Source organism: Mustelus asterias, chromosome 13 (assembly GCF_964213995.1).
Source record: "Mustelus asterias chromosome 13, sMusAst1.hap1.1, whole genome shotgun sequence".
Classification (NCBI taxonomy): Eukaryota; Metazoa; Chordata; class Chondrichthyes; order Carcharhiniformes; family Triakidae; genus Mustelus; species Mustelus asterias.
In genome coordinates, this window is record NC_135813.1 from 89094050 (window position 1) to 89117532 (window position 23483).

Below are 23483 nucleotides of genomic sequence, written 5' to 3' on the forward strand. Positions count from 1 at the left end.
ATAATACCTTACCTAGATTGTTATCAATCTTCGCATGATAAGTTTGAAGAACATTGTTCTTGGAGTAACTGTTATTCTCTACAGAAGCAGAACTGCTACTGGCCCCGAATCCTAAATAGAAAAGAGGAAACAATAAGCTAGCAAAAACAGGAGGAATTTTATTTTCAGTAATCAAAATCTTTAACCCAAGCTAATTTTCCAGCTATTTCACTTTTTGCACAAAAACTAAGGCATCTTGTAACTAATTTTGCAGTTAATTAAAAAAGACTAATGATTATTATACAAAGGATATTAAACTAGAAAGAATGCAGAAAAGATTTACTAGGATGCTGCCGGAACTTGATGGTTTGAGTTATAAAGGAGAGGCTGGATAGACTGGGATTTTTTTTCCCTGCAGCGTAGGAGACTTAGAGATGATCTTAAAGAGGTCTATAAAATAATGAGGGGCTTAGACATCTTGGTTGGGGAGTCTAAAACTAGAGGGCATAGGTTTAAGGTGAGAGATACAAAAGGGTCCAGAGGGGCAATTTTTTCAGAGGGTGGTGAGCGTCTCGGACGAGCTGCCAGAGGTAGTAGAGGCGGGTACAATTTTGTCTTTTAAAAAGTATTTAAACAGTTACATGGATGAGTACAGAGGGATATGGACTAAACGCAGGCAATTGGGACTAGCTTAGTGGTTTAAAAAAGGGCGGCATGGACAAGTTGGGCCGAAGAGTCTGTTTTCATGCTGTAAACCTATGACTCTATGATTGCCTCGTATCTAAAGGCAGAAATGAGGGAACAAAAGAGCAGGAAAGGGTCATTGCCACTTCTTTCACTTATCTGGCATGGTTTAATCTCTGCAGACATTGTCCCTCTGTCTATTCAGGAGTTGATATGCAGAGAGCAGAGGCCATGGTGAAAGGTTTCAGATAATGCAGGTCATAGAAACAGAACGGCTATGGCACAGGAGGTGACCACTTGGATCTGTCAAGTCAACACCAGCTCCGTGCAGCAGCAATTTAACCAGCCCCACTGCCCCAATCCTCATAGCCCAAAATCAAAACTGATATAATCCACCCACCCAAGGAACCTGCAAATTTGCCCAATTTGTCTGTCACGTCAAATCTTAGCCCAAGACTTTTGGGGCATCCATAGATCATAGAATCCCTACAGCAGAGAAGGAGGCCATTCAGCCCATCAGGTTTGTACTGACCACAATCCCACTCAGACCCTATTTCCATAACCCTCTTTTACCCCACTAATTCCCAACACTAGGGTCAATTTAGCATGGCCAATCAATCTAACCCGCACATCTTTAGACTGTGGGAGGAAACCAGAGCACCTGGAGGAATCCCACACCGACACGGTGAGAATGTGCAGACTCCACACAGCCAGTGACCAGAGGCTGGAATTGAACCCGGAACCTTGGCGCTGAGGGGCAGCAGTGCTAACCACTGCGTCAACCTAAACCCATCTACCTCAAGGATCCCAAAGCCTGACTTGTTCTAATTAAACAGAAAGATTCAATACTAGTCCCCATCATCTACAGAGGACAGAAGGACAAGGTTTTAGGTGAAGGGACGTTTCTTGGAAAGAGAATGTATGGGAAGTGATGTTTCATCAAGATCAGTGTTAGGTTACTCTCGTCATCCACATGGCTAATCTGGATTGAAGGAATATTGACATTTTACGATGACAGCATGATAATGACAGGCAGCAGATGCCATTTAACATAGAAAAACAGCTTAAAAAATAGGGAAATGAAACAATGAACAGCTTCAGATGATCAATGAAGTAAACAGAATCCTGGGTTCAATATTCTAAAAAGCACAGAATGCAAAACGACTGAAATAATGTTGAACTTGTACAACTGTAGCCAGGGCACAGACTGATGAGCATTCTTCGTTTGAAGTGCTCTGTTGAAATGAAGACATGGAAAAGGCATCAGGAGGATTCATGAGGATGTGACGAGGCCAGCTCAAATTCCAGGAGAGGATCAAACTTAAAGAGTGAAGAATATGAAGAATGGGGTAAAAAGACAGGAGTGTGGATGAGACTTGGTAGAAAAACTGTCCAGATTTGATAGACTAAGCGACTAGCCCCATATGCATTATTATTCTGTAAATGCACACTTCTTCCATCGAAGGCTAGTATGTGCCATTGCAACTGAAAGACATCTGGAAGTATTTGCGAGGCGGTTCAGCAATGGAGCAGTTCAAAGCAGACAAGGCAAAAAAAGGAGAATTGCATCAGAATTGTACTGCCCACAACTAGGGGCACAGTGGTTGGCACTGCCGCCTCACAGCACCAGGGACCTGGGTTTGATTCCTGGCTTGGGTCGCTGTCTGGGAGAATGTGCGAACTCCACAGTGTCTGTGTGGGTTTCCTCCGGGTGCTGCAGCTTCCTCCCACAGTCTGAAGGGCGTGCTAAATTCCCCTCAGTGTTACCCGAACAGAAGTGTGGCGACCAGGGGATTTCCACAATAACTTCATGATGTGGAGATGCCGGCATTGGACTGGGGTGGGCACGACTCAACACCAGGTTCACCTGAAGAAGCAGCGCTCCGAAAGCTCGTGCTACCAAATAAACCTGTTGGACTTTAACCTGTTGTGACTTCTTACGGTAAATTCATTGCAGTGTTAATGTAAGCCTACTTGTGACACTAATAAATAAGCTTTAAAACTTTTAGGGGTGCCAGGTGTGCGCAAGAGTATGAAGTGAACAAGATTGTGCGTCACACTGATGCACAAGAACGTCTATATCTGCCATTGGCTGCAATGTCCAATTAAGAATAAATCTTCCTGAAGTAAAAGTCTATGAAAGTGGCAAGTCCATTTCTTATATTGATATTTGACTGTTTCTTTACAAAGCCTTGGCTCATTAAAGTTCAGCTTATGATTAGTTTTCTTTGGAACTGCAGCATTTCGCTGCTTAATTAATCGGAACAAAAATAAACTCTTAACCCCAATATGGGTTAAGCTCCAGTTAGAACATTGCATTCCACAAAATAATGTGTAAACTATGTACGCAATGATCTCCCATCTGCAATTTACATCTGAAGAATTCTGGGAGAGGATATGGCTCCCTGAACATCAGCGACCTCCAGGAGCTTCGCTACCAAGTAGTCAGTCTTCATACATGTGGCGGCAGGCTGTCCAAACACCAGGGACAGGCGGGAATCTGCGCTGCATCCAGTCACTTCCTCTCATGGATCACTGCATCGCACATCAGGAGAAGGGCATGTTGGCCAATCCTCCTCTCTCCAGCCCAGGAGAACTGAAGCCAACTGTGGCATCCTTTTGTGCTGAGATAACTGTGCAGATACACCCCTTCCACAAACATTCACTCCCTTCACTGCCGGTTCACAGTGGCGGCAGTGTGTACCGCGATGCACTGCAACAACTTACCAATGCTGCTGACACAGCATCTTCAAAACTCAAGACTGCTATCATCTAGATGGACAAGAGCAGCAGATACCTGGGAACATCAGCATTTGGAAGTTCCTCTCCGAGTCACTCGCCATCCTGATTTGGAAATGTATTGCCATTCCTTCACTGTCGCTGGGTCAAAATCCTGGAATTTCCTCCCTCAAAAGGACTGGGGGTGTTCCTGTAGACTGCAGTGGTTCAGGGCGGCAGTTCAAGACAGCCTTTCAACAATACTTTTCACTGCATCTCAGTACATGTGGTGGCACGGTAGCACAGTGGTTAGCACTGCTGCCTCTCAGTTCCAGGGACGTGGGCTCAATTCCCGGCTTGGGTCACTGTCTGTGTAGAGTTTGCACGTTCTCCCCGTGTCTGCGTGGGTTTCCTCCGGGTGCTCCAGTTTCCTTCCGCACTCCAATAATGTGCGGGTTAGGTGGATTTGCCACGCTAAATTGCTCCTTAGTGTCCCGAGATGTGTAGGTTAGAGGGATTAGCAGGGTAAATATGTGGGGTTACGGGGATAGGGCCTGGCTGGGATTGTCGTTGGTGCAGACTCGATGGGCCTAATGGTCTCCTTCTGCACTGTAGGGATTCTATGTGACAATAATAAATCAAATCTTAATGGCAACCAGGGATGAACGATAAATGCTGACCAAGCCACTGACAACCAATCCCATGAAAATTTTATAAATTCAAATTGAACAGGGGATCTCTTGCTGCAGTTCATTAACTATTGCGAGTTTTAAAGAGATCACTCAGATCATCATATCTGTGCACTACCTAATTAATAATGAATGCACGGCCAATGCTCTCAATGGGACATGTAGGAAATACTTGTCAAATTCATAGTATTTTTAGTTGACAAGTGTCGAACATACATCAATACTGATATGGTATAACACTGGTGCCCTCTAGTGCCATAAAATAAAATTGCTGCATTATCTCCTGCATAGCAAATTATACACATTCATTCACAGTTTGGTTAAATTATATAATAAGCCAGGAGTAAATTACAAGACTAATATACAAATCGGGTGCACGGTGGCACATAACTTAGAACTGCTGCCTCAGCGTCAGGGACCTGGGTTCAATTTTGTGGGTTTCCTCCGGGTGCGCCGGTTTCCCTCAGTCCAAAGATGTGGTTAGGTTGATTGGCCGTGCTAAATTGACCCCAATATCAGGGGGATTAGCAGTGTAAATATGTGGGGTTAACGGGAACAGGGCTTGGTTGGGATTGTGGTCGGTGTAGACTCGATGGGCCGAATGGCCTCCTGCACTCTAGGGATTCTATTAATCAATGAACTCAAGGAATCTCTGAATCAACATAATTCAATAACACCAAACTTAACATGGTTTAGATGATATTCTAAGGTGGTGTGCATAGGTATCAGGGTGAATTTGATTCTGAACCTGAAGTTATTTACTTTTTAGGTCTTTTCAGATCACAGTTGGACGTCTGAATATGGAGTACTTTAAAAAAAAAACATTCATGGAATGTGGGTGCCACAGGCTAGGCCAGCATCTATTCCCCATCTCCAATTGTCCTGGAGAAGGTGGTGGTGGACAATCTTCTTGAACCGCTGCAGTCCATGTGGTGCAGGTACACCCATGGTGCCTTTAGAGGGAGTTCCAGGATTTTGACACAGTGAAGGAACAGCAATATATTTCCGTGTCAGGGTAGAGGGGGGGCTTGGCGGGGAATCTCCAGGTGGTGGGGTTCCCATGTAAATGCTGCCCTTGTCCTTTTAGATGGTCATGATGTGGACTTTAACCTGGTGTTGTTAAACTTTTTACTACTTTTAGATGGTAGCAGTCTGTGGGTTTGGAAGGTGCTGCCAAAGGAGCTTTGGTGAGTTTTCACAGTGCACCTTGTAGATGGTACACACGGCTGCTTCATTGTGATGGAGGGAGTAGCAGCAATCAAGTGGGGCTGCTTTGTCCCGGATGGTGCAGGGCTTCTTCAGCATTATTGGAGCTGCACTCATCCAGGCAAGTGGAGAATATTCCAACACACTCCTGACCTGCCTTGTCGATGGTAGACAAACTTTGGGGAGTCAGGAGGCGAGTTATTCGCTGCAGGATTCCTAGCCTTTGACCTGCTCCTGTAGCCACGGTATTTATATGGCTGCTCCAGTTCAGTTTCTAGGCAATGGTAACCCCCCAGGATGTTGATAGTGGGAGATTCAGTGATGGCAATACCACTGAATGTCAAGGTCATGGTGTCATGGTTATTATTCTCTCAAAGATGGTCATTGCCTGGCACGTTGCATGCACGTTACTTGCCACTAATTAGACTAAGCTTGGATATTGTCCAGGTCTTGCTGCGTTTGGTCATGGACTGCTTCTGTATCTGAGGTCTCAAATGCTGAACATTGGGCAATCATCAGCAAACATCCCCACTTCTGACCTTGTAATGGAAAGAAAGTCATTGATGAAGCAGCTGAAGAAGGCTGGGCCTAGGACACTACCCTGAGGAACTCCTGCAGTGATATCTTGGAATTGAGATGATGCAAGAACCATAATCATCTTCCTTTGTGCTAGGTATGGCCCTCAAATGGCAGGTTGAAATTCTCTACCTTGGAGGGTTGTGCATGCTCAGTTATTATATAAATTCAACCCTTATCTTAGACCAGGCTGGAGGGGGCCACATGGCCTTTACTGCTCCCAATTCTTATTCAAATAGTTTGCAGATAGTACTCAAAAAGCATTCTGCAAATTTTCTAGGATTTCACACATCTTGGAGAGCATTTTTTAAATACTTGTCATAGTTTCTGTTTTTGGGGCCCCACCAGGATAAAAGTCCATGTATAGCCTGTCCTTGCTAATGTCGACTCAAGTTTCCACCTTAAATGACGTCAAAAAAGTACAGGGCATAGGGAGAACAACTAGAATGGATAGAGACAATTATCACCAATTTCCAAGTGAAATAAAAATTTAAATGCTTAAGGATATCAAAAAAATAAAAATAAAAATAGGAATAAAAAGCAATCAAGAGCAAAAGCTCCCTGTCTCTGGTGCAAAGTAAGTGACGAAAAAGAAACTGGAGTTGGTACAAGGGAGTAAACCGGCTCCCAAGGAAAGGAATGTATCAGAAAGTCAAAACACTCAAGTTTCAGATACGTCCATCGAGGCAAAGGCTAGAAGGACCAAAGGTATAGCCAGGGATGGCAACCCACAAATGTTTTACAATCGGCAGTGGCGGGTGGGAGAAGCAAAAAGAGAGGTGCCCAAGGAATTAATGTTGAGATCACTATTAATTTCGAAATAAATTTGCATAGATTCGTAGATGTTCACAGAACAAGAGGCAGCCATTCAGCCCATCGTGTCCATGTCACTTACACGAATCCCATTTTCCAGCACTTGGTCCATAGCCCTGGAGGTTATGGCAATGCAAGTGAATATTTAAATACTTAAATCTTACACAACAAGCTCCCACAAACAGGAATGAGTCTAATTTTGATTCAGAAATATTGGCCAGGGCACCAGCGATAACTCCCCTGTTCTTCTTTGAAATAGTGCCATAGGATCTCGTATCCATCCAAGGCGGCTGGGATATTTTTGGTATTTGATAAATGAATGAGCTTATTAGGAAAACAGACGGCATTAACAACTGGCTATTTTCATAACCAAGGTCATTGTTTTGAGATAAAGGAAACGATATGTTGCAAGAACCGTGCAACAAGCAACAACATAAAAAGCAGCTATTGTAACCAAACAGCAGGGGAGGAAAAGGATCGACTGCGAGACTAACAAAAGATTGGACGCTAGCCTACAAGCCTGCAGAAACTAACTTGTTAGAAGAGTCAGACACCAATGATAAAAGCCAGGAAAACTTACAGAAATGCAAGTGGTTGTCTGAATATAATTGTGTTTTATTCATTCATGGGCATCGCTGGCTGGGCCAGCATTTATTGCCCATCCCTAGTTGCCCTTGAACCGAGTGGCTTGTTAGGCCATTTCAGAGGGCAGTTGAGATTCAACCACACTGCTGTGGCTCTGGAGTCACATGTAGGCCAGACCAGGTAAGATCTCATAAGATTTCATTCCCAAAAGGGTATTAGTGAAACAGATGGGTTTTTCTGACAATCGACAATGGTTACGTGGTAGATTCTTAATTCCACCATCTGCCGTGGCGGGATTCGAACCCAGGCCCTCAGAACGTTAGCTGAGTTTCTGGATTAATAGTCTAGCGATAATTCCACTAGGTCATTGCCTCCCCCCGGGAAATGGAGTTAAATGGAACACAGACAGAGATATAGAATTTCAGGGAAAGTGGAATATTAAAAAGGGGTATAGTTTGGCATGCAAGGACATTTATAAATGCCACGTGTCACGTACCAACCGACTCAAAAACAGCTTCTTCCCTGCTGCCAGATTTTTGAATGGACCTACCTCGCGCTAAGTTGACCTTTCTCTACACCCTAGCTATGACTGTAACACTACATTCTGCACTCTCTCCTTTCCTTCTCTATGAACGGTATGGTTTGTCTGTATAGCGCGCAAGAAACAATACTTTTCATTGTATGCTAATACATGTGACAATCGTAAATCAAATCAAGGAAGGAGAATAGATTGTGGGAAGAGAAAAAAATCTAAGTCAAACGTCCGAGTTGACCAAGTGATGCGGTGACAGTTAAAAGCATTGGACAAAGCTCCTTAGGAAAGGGAACTGGTTAAAGCTCAAATGCTGCAGGGATCCAGAAAAAAAAACAAGAAATTGGCTGGAGGTTAGAAAGCAACTGTTACTTGTTATACTCGACACGTTGGCCAAATTTGCACATGCTGCTGAAATAGGAGGCAGTTGCTTCAGAAGACACTGCTTGGGAGTTGGGTAAAACATGAAAGGAACAACAACATCACATTTAACAAAGACCAAAGCACGACAAAGGGAAAAAAAAAACATATGGTTCCAAGTACTTCAATGATATTGAAATGAAGTGTGAAACTAAGATCGAGGGCGGCACCGAGACACTCAGGGTTCAACATGTACAATTAACTGCAACAGCAAGTATAACGGAACATGTAACTACATGGCCAAAAACAGCACAAGAGGTTTCAGATAAGTGATCAAACTGAAGGACACCCTGCTCCGATCTCACACCCAGGTTTAATTCTCGTCATTGAGTCACGAGGGGGGCAACTGGAGACAGTTCAGAGAAAAGGCAAAAACAATTCCCGGAACCAGAGGATAGGGGTTTGAAAAAACTGTGGGCTTTTCCGCCTTGGAGACAGAATTGAGTTGATAGTGATACAGAAGATAACATGTGGAAAAAATAAGTCCAATGACATTACTTTGAACTAAACCATGAGCGGGCCAAGGGGACAATTTTGGGATTGATGCCAGGAATTTATTTACACACAAAAAAAACAGATTTTTCAAGATAGCAGAGATGAAACTGTGGAATTGTTCAGAGAGAGGGTTACGGGAAGATGGATGAAGATGCCTCTCCCATTTATGCTTCTACCACTGCAATAAGCTTGGGTCTTATTCAGAGGTTTTGCTGGTATTAACTCACACCACAGCTCATTGATCCTTTTTAAAATCATGCTAGAAAAGGTTCAATGCTACTGCTGCTGACCATTGATGATATTAACAAGCTAGAAATTCCATGAGGGAACAAAGCTAATTGTGCCTCGAGGAGCAGACCATTACAAGCCAAACTGTTTTCACAGCCCTCAGTTCCCAACCACACCGAGTGGATAGGCAGACAAACATAGAACATAGAACATTACAGCGCAGAACAGGCCCTTCGGCCCACGATGTTGCACCGACCAGTTAAAAAAAAAACTGTGACCCTCCAACCTAAACCAATTTCTTTTCGTCCATGAACCTATCTACGGATCTCTTAAACGCCCCCAAACTAGGCGCATTTACTACTGATGCTGGCAGGGCATTCCAATCCCTCACCACCCTCTGGGTAAAGAACCTACCCCTGACATCGGTTCTATAACTACCCCCCCTCAATTTAAAGCCATGCCCCCTCGTGCTGGATTTCTCCATCAGAGGAAAAAGGCTATCACTATCCACCCTATCTAAAAGTCAGAGGTTTACAGCATGGAAACAGGCCCTTCGGCCCAACTTGTCCATGCCGCCTCTTTTTTTTTGGAAAGGAATTTTAACAGACAATATTTTGATCACAAAGGGATTATTTTGTTTTAACAGAAATGGTTATAGAAGAGAATTGCCCGTTATTAAAAATGCGCAGAAAAATTTGGACTGCAATGCTTAAAGTTTTGTTCATAAGATGCAAGTGTTGCTGCGAAGGCCAGCATTTATCGCTCGTGCCTCGTTTCCCTTGAAAAGGTGGTGAAACATCGTCTTGAAGTGAGGCAGTCCGTGTGGTGCAGGTAAATCCAGTATTTTTAGGGAGAGCGTTCCATCCAGGTTCCTGAGCTAGCGATAGTGAAGAAACCATGATATAGTTCCAAGTCAGGATGGTGAGTGTGTTTTTGGGGAACTTGCAGACAATGCCCTTACATTGGCTGCATAACTGTTCCTTTCGATGATTGAGATCAAGAGTTTGGAAGGTGCTGTCGAAGGAGCCATGGCAAGTTGCAGCAGTGCATCTTGCAGATAGAGGGAGTGAATATTTAAGATGGTGGATGGAATGTCAACCAAGTGGGCTGCTTTGCCCTGGATTGTGTCAAGATTCTGTTGGAGTTGCACAGCCAGAGAGATGTAAGAGTATTTAATCCACCTGTGACTTGTATCATCCAGATGGTGGGTTACTAGCTATGCAAAATTCCCAGCCTGTCACCTGCTCTTGTAGCCATAGTATGGCTGGTTCAGATCAGCTTTTGGTCAGTAGTGACCCTTTGGATGCTGACTCCATAAGTTAGCATTGTGCTTTCAATCTCTGGCGGCCTTTAATCTTGAATCTTGAAAGAAGGTGGTTTGTGCTGTGGTCATTGACGAGACAAAAAAAGGGTAGATTCTCTGTTGTAAATTGTCACTGCCTGTTGCTTGTGTGGTGTGATTTGTTGCCACTTATTAGCCCAAGACTGAATGCTGCCCAGGTCTTACTAAAGAAATCCATACCCTTCTGTAGCAAGAGTCACAAATGGTACAGCGAACAACTCCACTTCTGACCGTGTGATAGAGGGAAGCTCGCCGATGAAGCAGCTGTAGATGGTTGGGTTTGGGCACCCCCTGGGTAACTCCTGCAGCGATGTCGGAGGTTGAAATGCTTGGACTCAAATAATCAACCATTTTCCTACATGCTAGGCATGACTAAGTTTGTATACTGGACCCCTTACGGAAGGTTTAAAACAGTTAGTGCAGCAATGTTTTCCTAAAATCCTTTAATCCAGCACAGGTACTGCACTGATTGAATCCAGTAAATTTCTGCTTGCTTGTACTAAAGTACAAATCATACAACTGAAGTCATCAGATGCCACCCCAGTGCCAGATATTATAAGATGTACATGTCTGTCGGTACTGGGGCAGAGATTTAGAATGAAACCCCAACTAACTCCATAAGTTAGCATCATGCTCCCATTCTCTGGCAGCCCTTAATCTTGAAAGGTGGTGGTTTGTGCTGGGACGGTCAACTGGGTAATGCATCGCCTGGTGTGGATCAGCCACCACACACTGACATGGCAATCTCTGCCACATTCGTTGAAGACGACCGGGGGTCAGAAGGTCACGATTTGCTGGCCTCCATTTTCCCCCCCAAGACCCTCTTCTTGGCCAGCTGAGCTTCTAGTTTCTGCTTGCCTCTCCAACTGCTCTCTGAAGTTCTTGTATTTACTCAGCAAATTACAAATATACACACTAGCGTGGCTGCAGGATTAAACTCACTCAACACTAGTTAACCCATCTGGAGTAGACATTCTAAACAGCAAGGAGGGAGGGGAAAATGACAGCAAACATCTACTGAAAAAGGAAGTCCAGGATGAGACTGTTGACTGCACAGTATCGAAAGAAATCGAATTTATAGCACGGTGGGCCATTTGGCCCATCGGGTCTGTGCCCAGTGAGAAGAGACTTACCCGAAGTGTCTAGTTTCCTCAGGTTTGGATGGTTTGCCTGGTACGCATCCTCCTGCTGCATACTCTTATCCAGGGCTTCTTGTAATCTACCACACACAAAAAAAAATCAGGCTTTTCATAGTGAACAGCTGATTAATGCAGCAAACAGAAATAGTCATCTCTGTGGACTTGCTATAAAGCCCTAGAGAAAATGTGCAGATATAGTCAAGAGGTGGCTGGATATATCACTTGGGGTGAATGGGATCAAAGGTTATGGGGAAAAAGCAAGATTAGGTTATTGAGTTGGATGATCAGCCATGATCGTAATGAATGGTGGAGCAGGCTTGAAGGGCTGAATGGCCTCCTCCTTGCTCTTATCTTCTACGTTTCTATTCTTATTACTTTCTCAGACATGCTAGCTTTAACACAATTGAACTGGACTGAGGAAAGCAACATCTTTGACAAGAGGGCAGAATGTCATCTTCTGGCACAGAAGATCAGCAGCCTTTTTCACCCAAAGAGCCACCTATAAACAGTGCATTTGCCCGAAATAACTCTCGGCAGCTGCATGCTGCAAATTCAGCATCTGTAAACCAAATACTCAGCAAATTGCCAAGTGTTTCTAGTAAAATGCATAATTTGCATATGTAAATAAAACAATCAACAGAAAAAAAGAAATTAAACTGGACCTTTTCGGGGAATTTTGTATAAAGTTAATTTGCTCGGCTATTAGATTCTCATAATCAAAAAGCTTCTGATAGCACATATTCAGAAGAGTCATCCAGACTCGAAACATTGGCTCTGCCCTCTCTCCGCAGATGCTGTCAGACCTGCTGAGATTGTCCAGTGTGTGTTTCATACAACAGTCAGCATGTTGCCTGCCAGCAGAAGCAAACACCACTGGTGATGATGGACAAACTAATCTGCTAGATCGAACGATGGGGTGAGCTCACCAACACCCCCATGCTAATGCAGAAAGTCCAGAGAGAGAAACTTGTGGTACAGTCCAGTTTGTCTGTGACAAAACTAGAGGCTTTCGAGAGAAAATGCTGACAGTAAGATACTGATTATTTCAGCAGTTCTGAAACCCAATATTAAATCCCCTGTATCTAAAACAATCTGAACTTTCTGGGTGGGGAACAGGAGGAAAGAGGAGGAGAAGTTAACTTTTATTTTTACATAACCATTACAAGATTCCCTCAATTTTTCTTCCCATCAAGAGGCAGGAATTAAAAGGTTTTGTCCACTGGCGTTAAACAATCCCAGGTTAGAAGAGGTAAACTTCCTTCTACACTACTCTAATCTGAAGAGCACCAGCTGTGTTTTTTTTCCCCCACTTGTGGGAGATATTTTTGAATATTGAATTCAAATTCCATCATCTGCCGTGGCGGGATTCAAATCTGGGTCCCCAGAACATTAGCTGAGTTTCTGGATTAATAGTCTAGCGGTAATACCACTAGGTCATCGCCTCCCCAATATACTGTGCAAGATTCCCATACCAATTATTCTTACAGCCAGTCCAATTAAATCTATAAGTTGGGATGGAAGGAGATAGGGAACTTGGGAAGTTAAATACAAAAGCTTGTGCAGTATGAATATGCAGCAAAGTTGCTTTCTGCAGACATACAATTATGAGGAGGCCACTTAACCCCTCGAGCCTAATCTGCTATTCAATAAGATCACGGCTGATCCGATTGTGACTTCAAACTCCACATTCCCTCCACTCCCAACAATCTTTCACCCCCTTGCTCATCTCTAATCTATCTAGCTCTGCCTTAAACATTTAAAGGTGCTGCTTCCACTACCTTTTGAAGAATGAAGCTCCAGAGACTCCCAACCTGAGAAAATACATTCTCCTCATCTCTATCATAAGTGAGTGATCCCTTATTTTAAAAGGTGAACCTTAGTTCTAGATTATCCCACAAAAGGAAACATCCCTCTCCATATCCACCCTTGTCAAGACCCCCTCAGGATCTTAAAGGTTCTGATCGAGTCACCTTTAACTTTTCTAAACTAGTGAATACAAGCCCAACCTATCCAACCTTTCCTTCCACCAAAATGAAGTAAACATCCTCACATTAACAGACCATACCAGTCTTAATGCAAGGCCTCAGCCATAACTATGTGGCTGCAGAGTTAAATATGATTAACTCTTCACAATACAATATCTCCGAGTGCTTTCAAGACATTCAGATAGATAAAATTGAATTGCAGTTGTATGCTTTTAATCACGGTGCACATTCTTCTAGGTGATACCACAACTGGATTCGAAGGCTTTCATGTTGGAGGAAGTTTTTACTTAATACATGTGGGACATAGCATTCAATGTCAATTTAGCTTTCAGAGAAATTGCAATTATTGAAAACCAAGATTCTTTTTAATGGGACACGGCCAACCAGCATTTATTGCCCATCCCTAGATGCTCTTGGAGGCCATTGAGAGTCAACCACATTGCTGTGGCTCTGGAGTCACATGTAGGCCAGATCAGGTAAAGACGGCAGATTTCCTTCCCTAAAGGACATTAGTGAACCAGATGGGTTTTTCCGACACTCGACAATGGTTTCATGGTCATCAGTCGATTCTTATTCCAGATTTTTTTTATATTGCATTCAAATTCCACCAACAGCCATGGTGGGATTCGAACCCAGGTCCCCAGAACATTGGCTGAGTTCCTGGATTAATAGTGTAGCGATAATACCACTAGGCCATCACCTTCCTACTGTATTCAAAGACATTCAGTATAATTTATACAACACATCTCTTTAGCCTATGCCAAAATAGAAAGAGATTGGGATGTTGTACAGCTATTATGTACACTTATTAGTGCATGTGCAGCTCCTGCAAATAAACACAAACTTCAGGAGATCCTACTTTCCCTTCGAAACTGCATGCTAGCTACACAAAGGTAGAACAGCACAATCAGTGCAGAACATTCAATATTTAAGAAAAATGATTCCAATAGAGAAACATGTCCAATGGCACTTTACAGAAGAGCAAAGTAAAACAAACTCAGAGTTAGGAGAGGTGACCAAAAGCAAAGGAAGAAGGTTGAGGAGAGATGGAGGAGGGGGCTGTTGACTTGCAGAGAAGTGAGCCTCCATCTTACAGACACCACCACTGAGGAGAAATATGGAAAAGAGGCGGCCAAGAATAGACTGATGAGAAAGCGAGAGAGAGAAGAGAAGTTGCAGGTGGATGAGGATGGGATGGAAGGAGAAGGAAGGCAAGGGATAATGAGGGGATACTCACTTGCTGTTAGTTTGCTTTTCTGGTACTGGACAGGGCTGTGGTTCCGGGTTCTTAGATTTGAAGTAATTTGTAAAGCCACCAAAGATACTCTTAATGCTGTTGATGTGTTTCTGGCTAACTTTCAAATCCTGGTCCATTTTATCCACCATATTCTCCGATCGCTTAAGAGCTTCACCTTGCCGTATTAGTTCCTGTGTAGCAAATAAGTCAAATCTACAGTAACTATTACAATGCTTCAGAAGGGGTTTGAAAATGCCACCCAGGCTGGCATCAATTTTAAACTAAACCTGTGAGAACTTCAAAAACCAAGGAAGATAGTGGTTTCTAAAAAAAAAGTGTCAATAATGCCATGGCATAGAGCTAAAACAACCATAAATGGAGTATATGAAATGAGTGTAAAGGTAGCAAATTTGATTAAACAGTTAAGAGTAGAAGCAGAGCAACAGTTAAAGGCAGTTAGCCAGATTGGGTGGAAATGAACAGCAGGAACTGCCTCTGCTCACTGCTCAGATTAACAGTTTGATTACAGGGCTAAACTAGAGCATTTTTTATTCATTTTACAAGACGAGTCGCTGGCTGGGCCCAGCATTTATTGCCCATCTCTAACTGCCCTCCACTCCAGAGGGCATTTGAGAATCAACCAGATTGCTGTGGATCTGGAGTCACATTAACAGCTTTGTACCCAAACTATTAGTGAAATAATCACATAATAGAATCATTCTGAAGGGCCACGAGTAGATCGAGATGGAATTCAATGTCAGTAATTGCAAGGCCATACATTTGGCGTAAAAAATGGCAATTACACTTTGAATGTGGGGAGACTGGGTGATGTGGAAAGTGGAGAGATTTGGGGTTTCATGCTTGCAAGACCCAAAATGCAGAATCTCAAATGAATAAAGGCCACAAAAATAGCTGGGGTTCACTGAGATAGAGGTGAATTGATACAAACTTTAGTCAGATCACTGAATATGTTGTGCCATTTTTGCCAGGATGTTGGGGCAATAGAGGAGATTTAGCATGGTATTTGATACATGGAACATAAAGCTACAAAGACTTGTAAAATGTGGATTGTTCTCATTGGGAACAGAGGAAATTATGGGGTAATTTGATAAAGGTCAAAATGACCTTCTGTTAACATTCAAGGTTATGGGCCAAGTGCTGGCAAGTGGGATTAGATAGGCAGGTCTGGGCCTTGCCTGCGTTGGTGCAGACTCAATGGGCTGAAGGGCCTCTTCTGTACTGTAGTGATTCCAGTAGGGCAGGGTAGATTGCAACAGACTTTTAGAATGATTGAGACATAGATTAAGTGCAAGAAGAGATGAGGGGTTTTTTTTAAAGTAGAGGGTTGAGAAAGCACTCCAGAGTTAGTGACCGAAGCAGAAACCATGTGTACATTTGAGAATAGGTTGAGTAGATGACTGGAGGAACCCAATTTTTAGACTGAATGATGTGCTTCCATGTTACAATTTCTATTTAATTCATTATTTAGTACGCTTGCAGACAAGTGCAATTAGTCTATTTACCGTAGGTGTAAAGATTTGGGTGATTAAAGCATTAACCATTTCCTCATTGCTGAGGCAGGAATAGGGAAATGTCAGGTTGTACACATTAATTACACTGCACCCAATATCTAAACAGCAGTATACAAATCTTTATCCACGTGAAATTCCAATTTAAATTCCAGACCCAACAGCAGTAAATGATTCAACCAATATTAATAAAAGACTTGGGTATAAAATACTCTTATCATTCCCTTGAATAGAACCATTTACTCAGTAAACAGTTAAAATGAAAGCTAAGTTTCCACTGCTTCTCTGATCTACAATAGTCATTGACATACTTTTTGAGGCTCACCCCATTTATGACAGTTTTGTGGGGGTGTCCAGAACCAGGGGGGTCACAGTCTGAGGACAGGCCATTTAGGACTGAGATGAGAAGAAATTTCTTCACCCAGAGTGTGGTCAGACTGTGGAATTCACTACCAGAGGTAATAGTTGAGGTCAAAATATTGAATGTTTTCAAGAGCGAGTTAGATATAGTTCTTGAGGCGAAGGGGATCAAATGATATTGGGGGCCTGGGGGGGGGGGGATCAGGCTATTGAGTTGGATGATCAGCCACGATCATAATGAATGGTCGAGCAGGCTGGAAGGGCCGAATGGCCACCTCCTGCTCCTATTTTCTTTATAGAAACAAAGTATACATGGAACATTGAATCAACTGGCACATTAGATCCATCATGCTTTATGTTAACTCTTTAAAAGAACTCTTGAATTCATCCCACTGGATAATACTGGTTTCTGAGCAGGTACAGAGCTGGGGAATGAATAAAGGGGCAAACACAAGAGGGGGAAAAGAAATTACTGAAGGTTAACAGAGTTAGAGTCACAAACAAACCCCTAGGTAGGCATTCCTGGAAAAAAAACAGCAGCAAAATGCACCTAAAGAAGTCAGAAAGAAATACAGATGGCAATTTGTAAAACTTAAACAAGGCTTTTTCCACAGCAGCAGATCACCAAATTATAGGGTACAATGTTAAACCTAGCTTGGAAACCCAGAAAAGTTAAGAGCCCCATAAAGTTAATACTCTCTTTTGGTTAGTTGAACTTCTTTCCTTGGATAGTAGTTTGTCCCAATATTCACTTGGACCTTAGCGAATCAAACAGTTTTGCTCATTTTTGAGCAAATACTTAGCCAGAAACAGGCTATTCAGTCCAATTTGTGTGTGTCAGTGATTATACTCTACACCAGTCTCCTCCCACCCTATCTAATCCTATCAGCATATCCTTCTATTCCTTCCTATCTCATGCACTTGCTGCATCTAGTTTCTCTTTCAAAATGTATCCACACTAGTTGCCTGAACCAATCCAAGTGGTAGCAAGTTCCACCAACCACCCCTCCCCCCTCCAAAGTTTCTTGTTGGATTTATTTGGTGACTCATTTTGACTCCTACTTTTGGATTCCCTCACAATTGGAAACGTCTTCCCTACATCCACCCTTTCAAAACTCCCAAAGACCCATAATCATCTTGCTACTTAACTCAGCCTTTTCTCTTGAGGAAAGAGCCCCAGCAAAGTCAGACTTCCCTCAGCTATAACCTTTCAGTTCTAATAATCATCCTCTGAATTTTTTTGGGGGTACCTTTTCCAGTACCTCTTGCAAGGCTGAGCACAGTATTACATGAAGTCTACAACACAAAGTCAATTGGTTCAACTGATCTACAATAACATTTATGCTCTACCCTATTTTAACTCACACCATCAATTAAATTTCCCATTCCTTTCTTCCTCTCACCCAGAATCATAGAATTCCTACAGTGCAGGAGAGGCTATTCAGACCATCAGGTCCACACTGACTCTCTGACAAGAGTATCTTATGATGTGGAGATGCCGGCGTTGGACTGGGGTGAACACAGTAAGAGTTTTAACAACACCAGGTTAAAGTCCAACAGGTTTATTTGGTAGCAAATGCCATTAGCTTACGGAGCGCTGCGAAAGCTAATGGTATTTGCTACCAAATAAACCTGTTGGACTTTAACCTGGTGTTGTTAAAAGAGTATCTTATCCAGGCCCTCTTCCACCCCTCACCCTATCCCTGTAAGCCCACACATTTACCATGGCTGATCCATCTAACCTACACATCTTGGGACACGAAGGGGCAATTTAGCATGGCTAATCCACCTAACCTACACATCTTATAGGAATTAAGGGCTATGGGGAGAGAGCGGGTAAATGGAGTTGAAATCAACCATGATTGAATGGTGGAGTGGACTCGATGGGCCGAATGGCCTTACTTCCGCTCCTATGTCTTATGGTCTTATGGTCTTATCTTTGGATTGTGGGAGAAAACCAGAGCACCTGGAGGAAACCCACGCAGACACGGAGAACATGCAAACTCCACAGAGACAGTGACCAGAGGCCGGAATTGCACCCAGGTCCCTGGAGCTGAGGGCAGCAGTACTAACCACTGTGCTTTATCTTACTTCCCCTAAAATGCAGCAATGCTATTCATCTCAACTACTATGTGGGAACAAGTTCTACATTTGCAACATAGAATCTCAGGATAGTGCAGTACAGAAATAAACTATTAACTCTGCGCTAACCTTTTTGCAGAGCTATTCCATTAGTCCCACTTTCTGCTCTTTGCTTGAAGGTTTTTCTTCTTCAAGTATTCATCCAATTCCCTTTCAAAGACTACCATGGAATTTATCACCACCCTATCAGGAAGTGCATCCAAATCTTAACCACTGTGGAAGAGAGTTGCCTCGTTGGCGAACGAGCCAGATGCAGTCACCTTTAATCAATGGCCTCTGGTTGTCAACCATTTATTGGAAAGTTTCCCTTTGTTTATTCTGTCCGCGCCCTTCATGATCTGAAATAAAGCTTCAACTTCTCCAATTCCTCATCCGTAGAGCCATTCTCCAAAACCGTCACCATTCTGCCCAATGTGTGGTGTCCAGGATTGAACATAATACTCCAGCAGGGAATGAGGGGAAGAGCTACTTCTAAGCAACGGGAACTTGGGTGCTTCAAAAGCTGCTGGAGGCAGAGATGATCAATGACCTCCAGAAGGATAAAAGTAAAAGACTGCAGGTGCCAAAATCAAACAGAAAATGCACGAAAAACTCAGCAGGTCTGGAAGCAGAGAGAAACAGTTAACAATGAGTCCAAAGGACTCCTCCTTCTACAGTTGGATGGGCACTTGAAGGAAATAACCTTCAGTGCTAAAGGGGAAGAGCAGAGTAATGAGACTGATTGGTTTATGCTGGAAAGGCTCAAAACAAACCCGATGGGCCAAATTACTTCCTCTTGTAACAGAGCTGGGACCAAGCCAGTGTTCAATGTGGCTGACGACATCTCCCTAGTTCTTCTACTCTAGTTATAAAGTTCAGAATCCAAACACTGAATTAACACAAGTTGACCAGCACTTTATTTCTCGTTTTAAAATCTTCCTTCATTAACTTGTCCTGTCACCTCCAAACAATGGGTTGAAAAAAGTCTCTGATATAAAAAGGAATACAACTTCCCAGAATTTATGAATTAAATGTCCTGTCAGGCTGCGCAGACCCGCACCCCCCTCCCCCCCCGCCCCCCGGGACCACCCCTCCCCCCTGCCCAGCGGACCACCCCTCCCCCCTGCCCAGCGGACCACCCCTCCCCCCTGCCCAGCGGACACCCCCCCCCCCTGCCCAGCAGACCACCCCTCCCCAGCGGACCACCCCTCCCCAGTGGACCCCCCCTGCCCTAAACAGTGTCCAGCAGAACCCCTCTCCCCTAAACCGTGCCCAGCTGAGCCCCCCTCCCCTAAACCGTACCCAGCAGACCCCCCCTCCCTAAACCGTGCCCAGCAGACCCCCCACCCCTAAAGCGTGCCCAGCAGACCCCCCACCCCTAAAGCGTGCCCAGCAGACCCCCCTCCCCTAAAGCGTGCCCAGCAGACGCCCCTCCCCTAAAGCGTGCCCAGCAGACCCCCTCTCCCCTTCACCCAGTGCCCAGCAGACACCCCCTCCCCTCCACCCAGTTCCTAGCAGACCCCCACCTCCACCCAGCGCCCAACAGACCCCTCCCTCCCCTTCACCGTGCCCAGTAAACCCCCCCTCCCTTCCCCCAGTGCCCAGTAAACCCCCCCTCCCCTTCGCCCATTGCCCAGCAGATCCCCCCTCCCCTTCACCCAGTGCCCAGCAGACCCCCACCTCCACCCAGTGCCCAACAGACCCCCCCCCTCCCCTTCACCGTGCCCAACAGACCCCCCCCTCCCCTTCACCGTGCCCAACAGACCCCCCCCTCCCCTTCACCGTGCCCAACAGACCCCCCCTTCCCCTTCACCGTGCCCAACAGACCCCCCCTCCCCTTCACCGTGCCCAACAGACCCCCCCCTCCCCTTCACCGTGCCCAACAGACCCCCCCCCTCCCCTCCGCCCAGCAAACCCCCCCTCCCCTCCGCCCAGCAAACCCCCCCTCCCCTCCGCCCAGCAAACCCCCCCTCCCCTCCGCCCAGCAAACCCCCCCTCCCCTCCGCCCAGCAAACCCCCCCTCCCCTCCGCCCAGCAAACCCCCCCTCCCCTCCGCCCAGCAAACCCCCCCTCCCCTCCGCCCAGCAAACCCCCCCTCCCCTCCGCCCAGCAAACCCCCCCTCCCCTCCGCCCAGCAAACCCCCCCTCCCCTCCGCCCAGCAAACCCCCCCTCCCCTCCGCCCAGCAAACCCCCCCTCCCCTCCGCCCAGCAAACCCCCCCTCCCCTCCGCCCAGCAAACCCCCCCTCCCCTCCGCCCAGCAAACCCCCCCTCCCCTCCGCCCAGCAAACCCCCCCTCCCCTCCGCCCAGCAAACCCCCCCTCCCCTCCGCCCAGCAAACCCCCCCTCCCCTCCGCCCAGCAAACCCCCCCTCCCCTCCGCCCAGCAAACCCCCCCTCCCCTCCGCCCAGCAAACCCCCCCTCCCCTCCGCCCAGCAAACCCCCCCTCCCCTCCGCCCAGCAAACCCCCCCTCCCCTCCGCCCAGCAAACCCCCCCTCCCCTCCGCCCAGCAAACCCCCCCTCCCCTCCGCCCAGCAAACCCCCCCTCCCCTCCGCCCAGCAAACCCCCCCTCCCCTCCGCCCAGCAAACCCCCCCTCCCCTCCGCCCAGCAAACCCCCCCTCCCCTTCGCCCAGCAAACCCCCCCTCCCCTTCGCCCAGCAAACCCCCCCTCCCCTTCGCCCAGCAAACCCCCCCTCCCCTTCGCCCAGCAAACCCCCCCTCCCCTTCGCCCAGCAAACCCCCCCTCCCCTTCGCCCAGCAAACCCCCCCTCCCCTTCGCCCAGCAAACCCCCCCTCCCCTTCGCCCAGCAAACCCCCCCTCCCCTTCGCCCAGCAAACCCCCCCTCCCCTTCGCCCAGCAAACCCCCCCTCCCCTTCGCCCAGCAAACCCCCCCTCCCCTTCGCCCAGCAAACCCCCCCTCCCCTTCGCCCAGCAAACCCCCCCTCCCCTTCGCCCAGCAAACCCCCCTCCCCTTCGCCCAGTGCCCAACAGATCCTCCCTCCCCTTCGCCGTGCCCCGCAGACCCCCCCACCCCCCACCCAGCAGACTCCCCTTCACCCAGTGCCCAGCAGACCCCCCCACCCCACCCAGCAGACCCCCTCCCCTTCACCCAGTGCCCAGCAGACCCCCCCTCCCCTTCACCCAGTGCCCAGCAGACCCCCCCTCCCCTTCACCAGCAGACCCCCCAGCAGACCCCCCCTCCCCTCCACCCAGTGCCCAGCAGACCCCCCTCCCCTCCACCCAGTGCCCAGCAGACCCCCCTCCCCTCCACCCAGTGCCCAGCAGACCCCCCCTCCACCCAGCAGACCCCCCTCCACCCAGTGCCCAGCAGACCCCCCTCCCCTCCACCCAGTGCCCAGCAGCCACCCCTCCCCTCCACCCAGTGCCCAGCAGCCACCCTCTACCCTCCACCCAGTGCCCAGCAGCCACCCCCTCCCCTCCACCCAGTGCCCAGCAGCCACCCCCTCCCCTCCACCCAGTGCCCAGCAGCCACCCCCTCCCCTCCACCCAGTGCCCAGCAGCCACCCCCTCCCCTCCACCCAGTGCCCAGCAGCCACCCCCTCCCCTCCACCCAGTGCCCAGCAGCCACCCCCTCCCCTCCACCCAGTGCCCAGCAGCCACCCCCTCCCCTCCACCCAGTGCCCAGCAGCCACCCCCTCCCCTCCACCCAGTGCCCAGCAGCCACCCCCTCCCCTCCACCCAGTGCCCAGCAGCCACCCCCTCCCCTCCACCCAGTGCCCAGCAGCCACCCCCTCCCCTCCACCCAGTGCCCAGCAGCCACCCCCTCCCCTCCACCCAGTGCCCAGCAGCCACCCCCTCCCCTCCACCCAGTGCCCAGCAGCCACCCCCTCCCCTCCACCCAGTGCCCAGCAGCCACCCCCTCCCCTCCACCCAGTGCCCAGCAGCCACCCCCTCCCCTCCACCCAGTGCCCAGCAGCCACCCCTCCCCTCCACCCAGTGCCCAGCAGCCACCCCCTCCCCTCCACCCAGTGCCCAGCAGCCACCCCCTCCCCTCCACCCAGTGCCCAGCAGACCCCTCCTCCCCTCCACCCAGTGCCCAGCAGACCCCTCCCCTCCACCCAGTGCCCAGCAGACCCCTCCTCCCCTCCACCCAGTACCCAGTGCCCAGCAGACCCCCCCCCCCCTCCACTCCACCCAGTGCCCAGCAGACTACCCCCGGGTTCGGGCCCTCACCTTGGCCGCTTCGCTGCCCATTTGCTCCGACTCATACATGAGGGCCACACTGCGGCCGCTGCTCTGCACGGCCCGGTCGGCGCTCTGCAGCACCTGCTGCCTCAGCTCCCACTGCCGCCGCTCGGCCGCGCTGGGCGGCCCGTCCTCCCAAGGCCCCGGCTCGGCTGGCCGCTCCTCCTCATCATCGTCATCCTCGGCGAAAGGGTTGTAGCGGTTGGGGTAGACGGACATCGCTCTCACTCACCGCGGGCCGCCCCACTGTCCCCGAGCTAGGTTATTGTCAGCCCCGCTTCGCTTCGGGCCTCCCGAGTCACCTGACAACCACCCGGCCCCGCCCCGTCAACGTCACCCCGCTCCGTCAACGTCACCCCGCTCCCCAACCCGGCCCCGTGAACGTAATCGCGCCCCCAGCCCCGCCCAGTTAACGTCATCGCGCTCCCCGGCCCCGCCCTGTTAGCGTCATCGCGCTCCCCGGCCCCGCCCCGTCAACGTCATCGCGCTCCTTCCCCATTGAAGCACAGCAGGACGCAGCCATCTTTGAGACTGGCGGCCAGCACCAATCATGTCACCCCTCCCTATTCCTGTGCCTTTTAGGAGGTCTAAAAGGAAGAAACTGCTTGCACTTTTTAAAAAGTTTATTTATTAGTG

The 23483-nt window shown here is 47.7% G+C and overlaps 1 protein-coding gene across 1 annotated transcript in view; it reads right to left on the reverse strand.

The window, feature by feature from the left end:
- Positions 1-23206, reverse strand: part of snap29 (synaptosome associated protein 29) — a 29146-nt gene extending 5940 nt beyond the window's left edge. Inside the window, exons 1-4 of the mRNA XM_078227244.1 lie at positions 22836-23206; positions 14629-14819; positions 11401-11486; positions 13-111 (exon numbers count right to left, since the gene is read on the reverse strand). Coding sequence (XP_078083370.1) covers positions 13-111; positions 11401-11486; positions 14629-14819; positions 22836-23066 — 607 coding nt within the window. The 5' untranslated portion in view covers positions 23067-23206. The remainder of the gene's footprint in view (positions 1-12; positions 112-11400; positions 11487-14628; positions 14820-22835) is intronic.
- Positions 23207-23483: the final 277 nt, after the last annotated feature.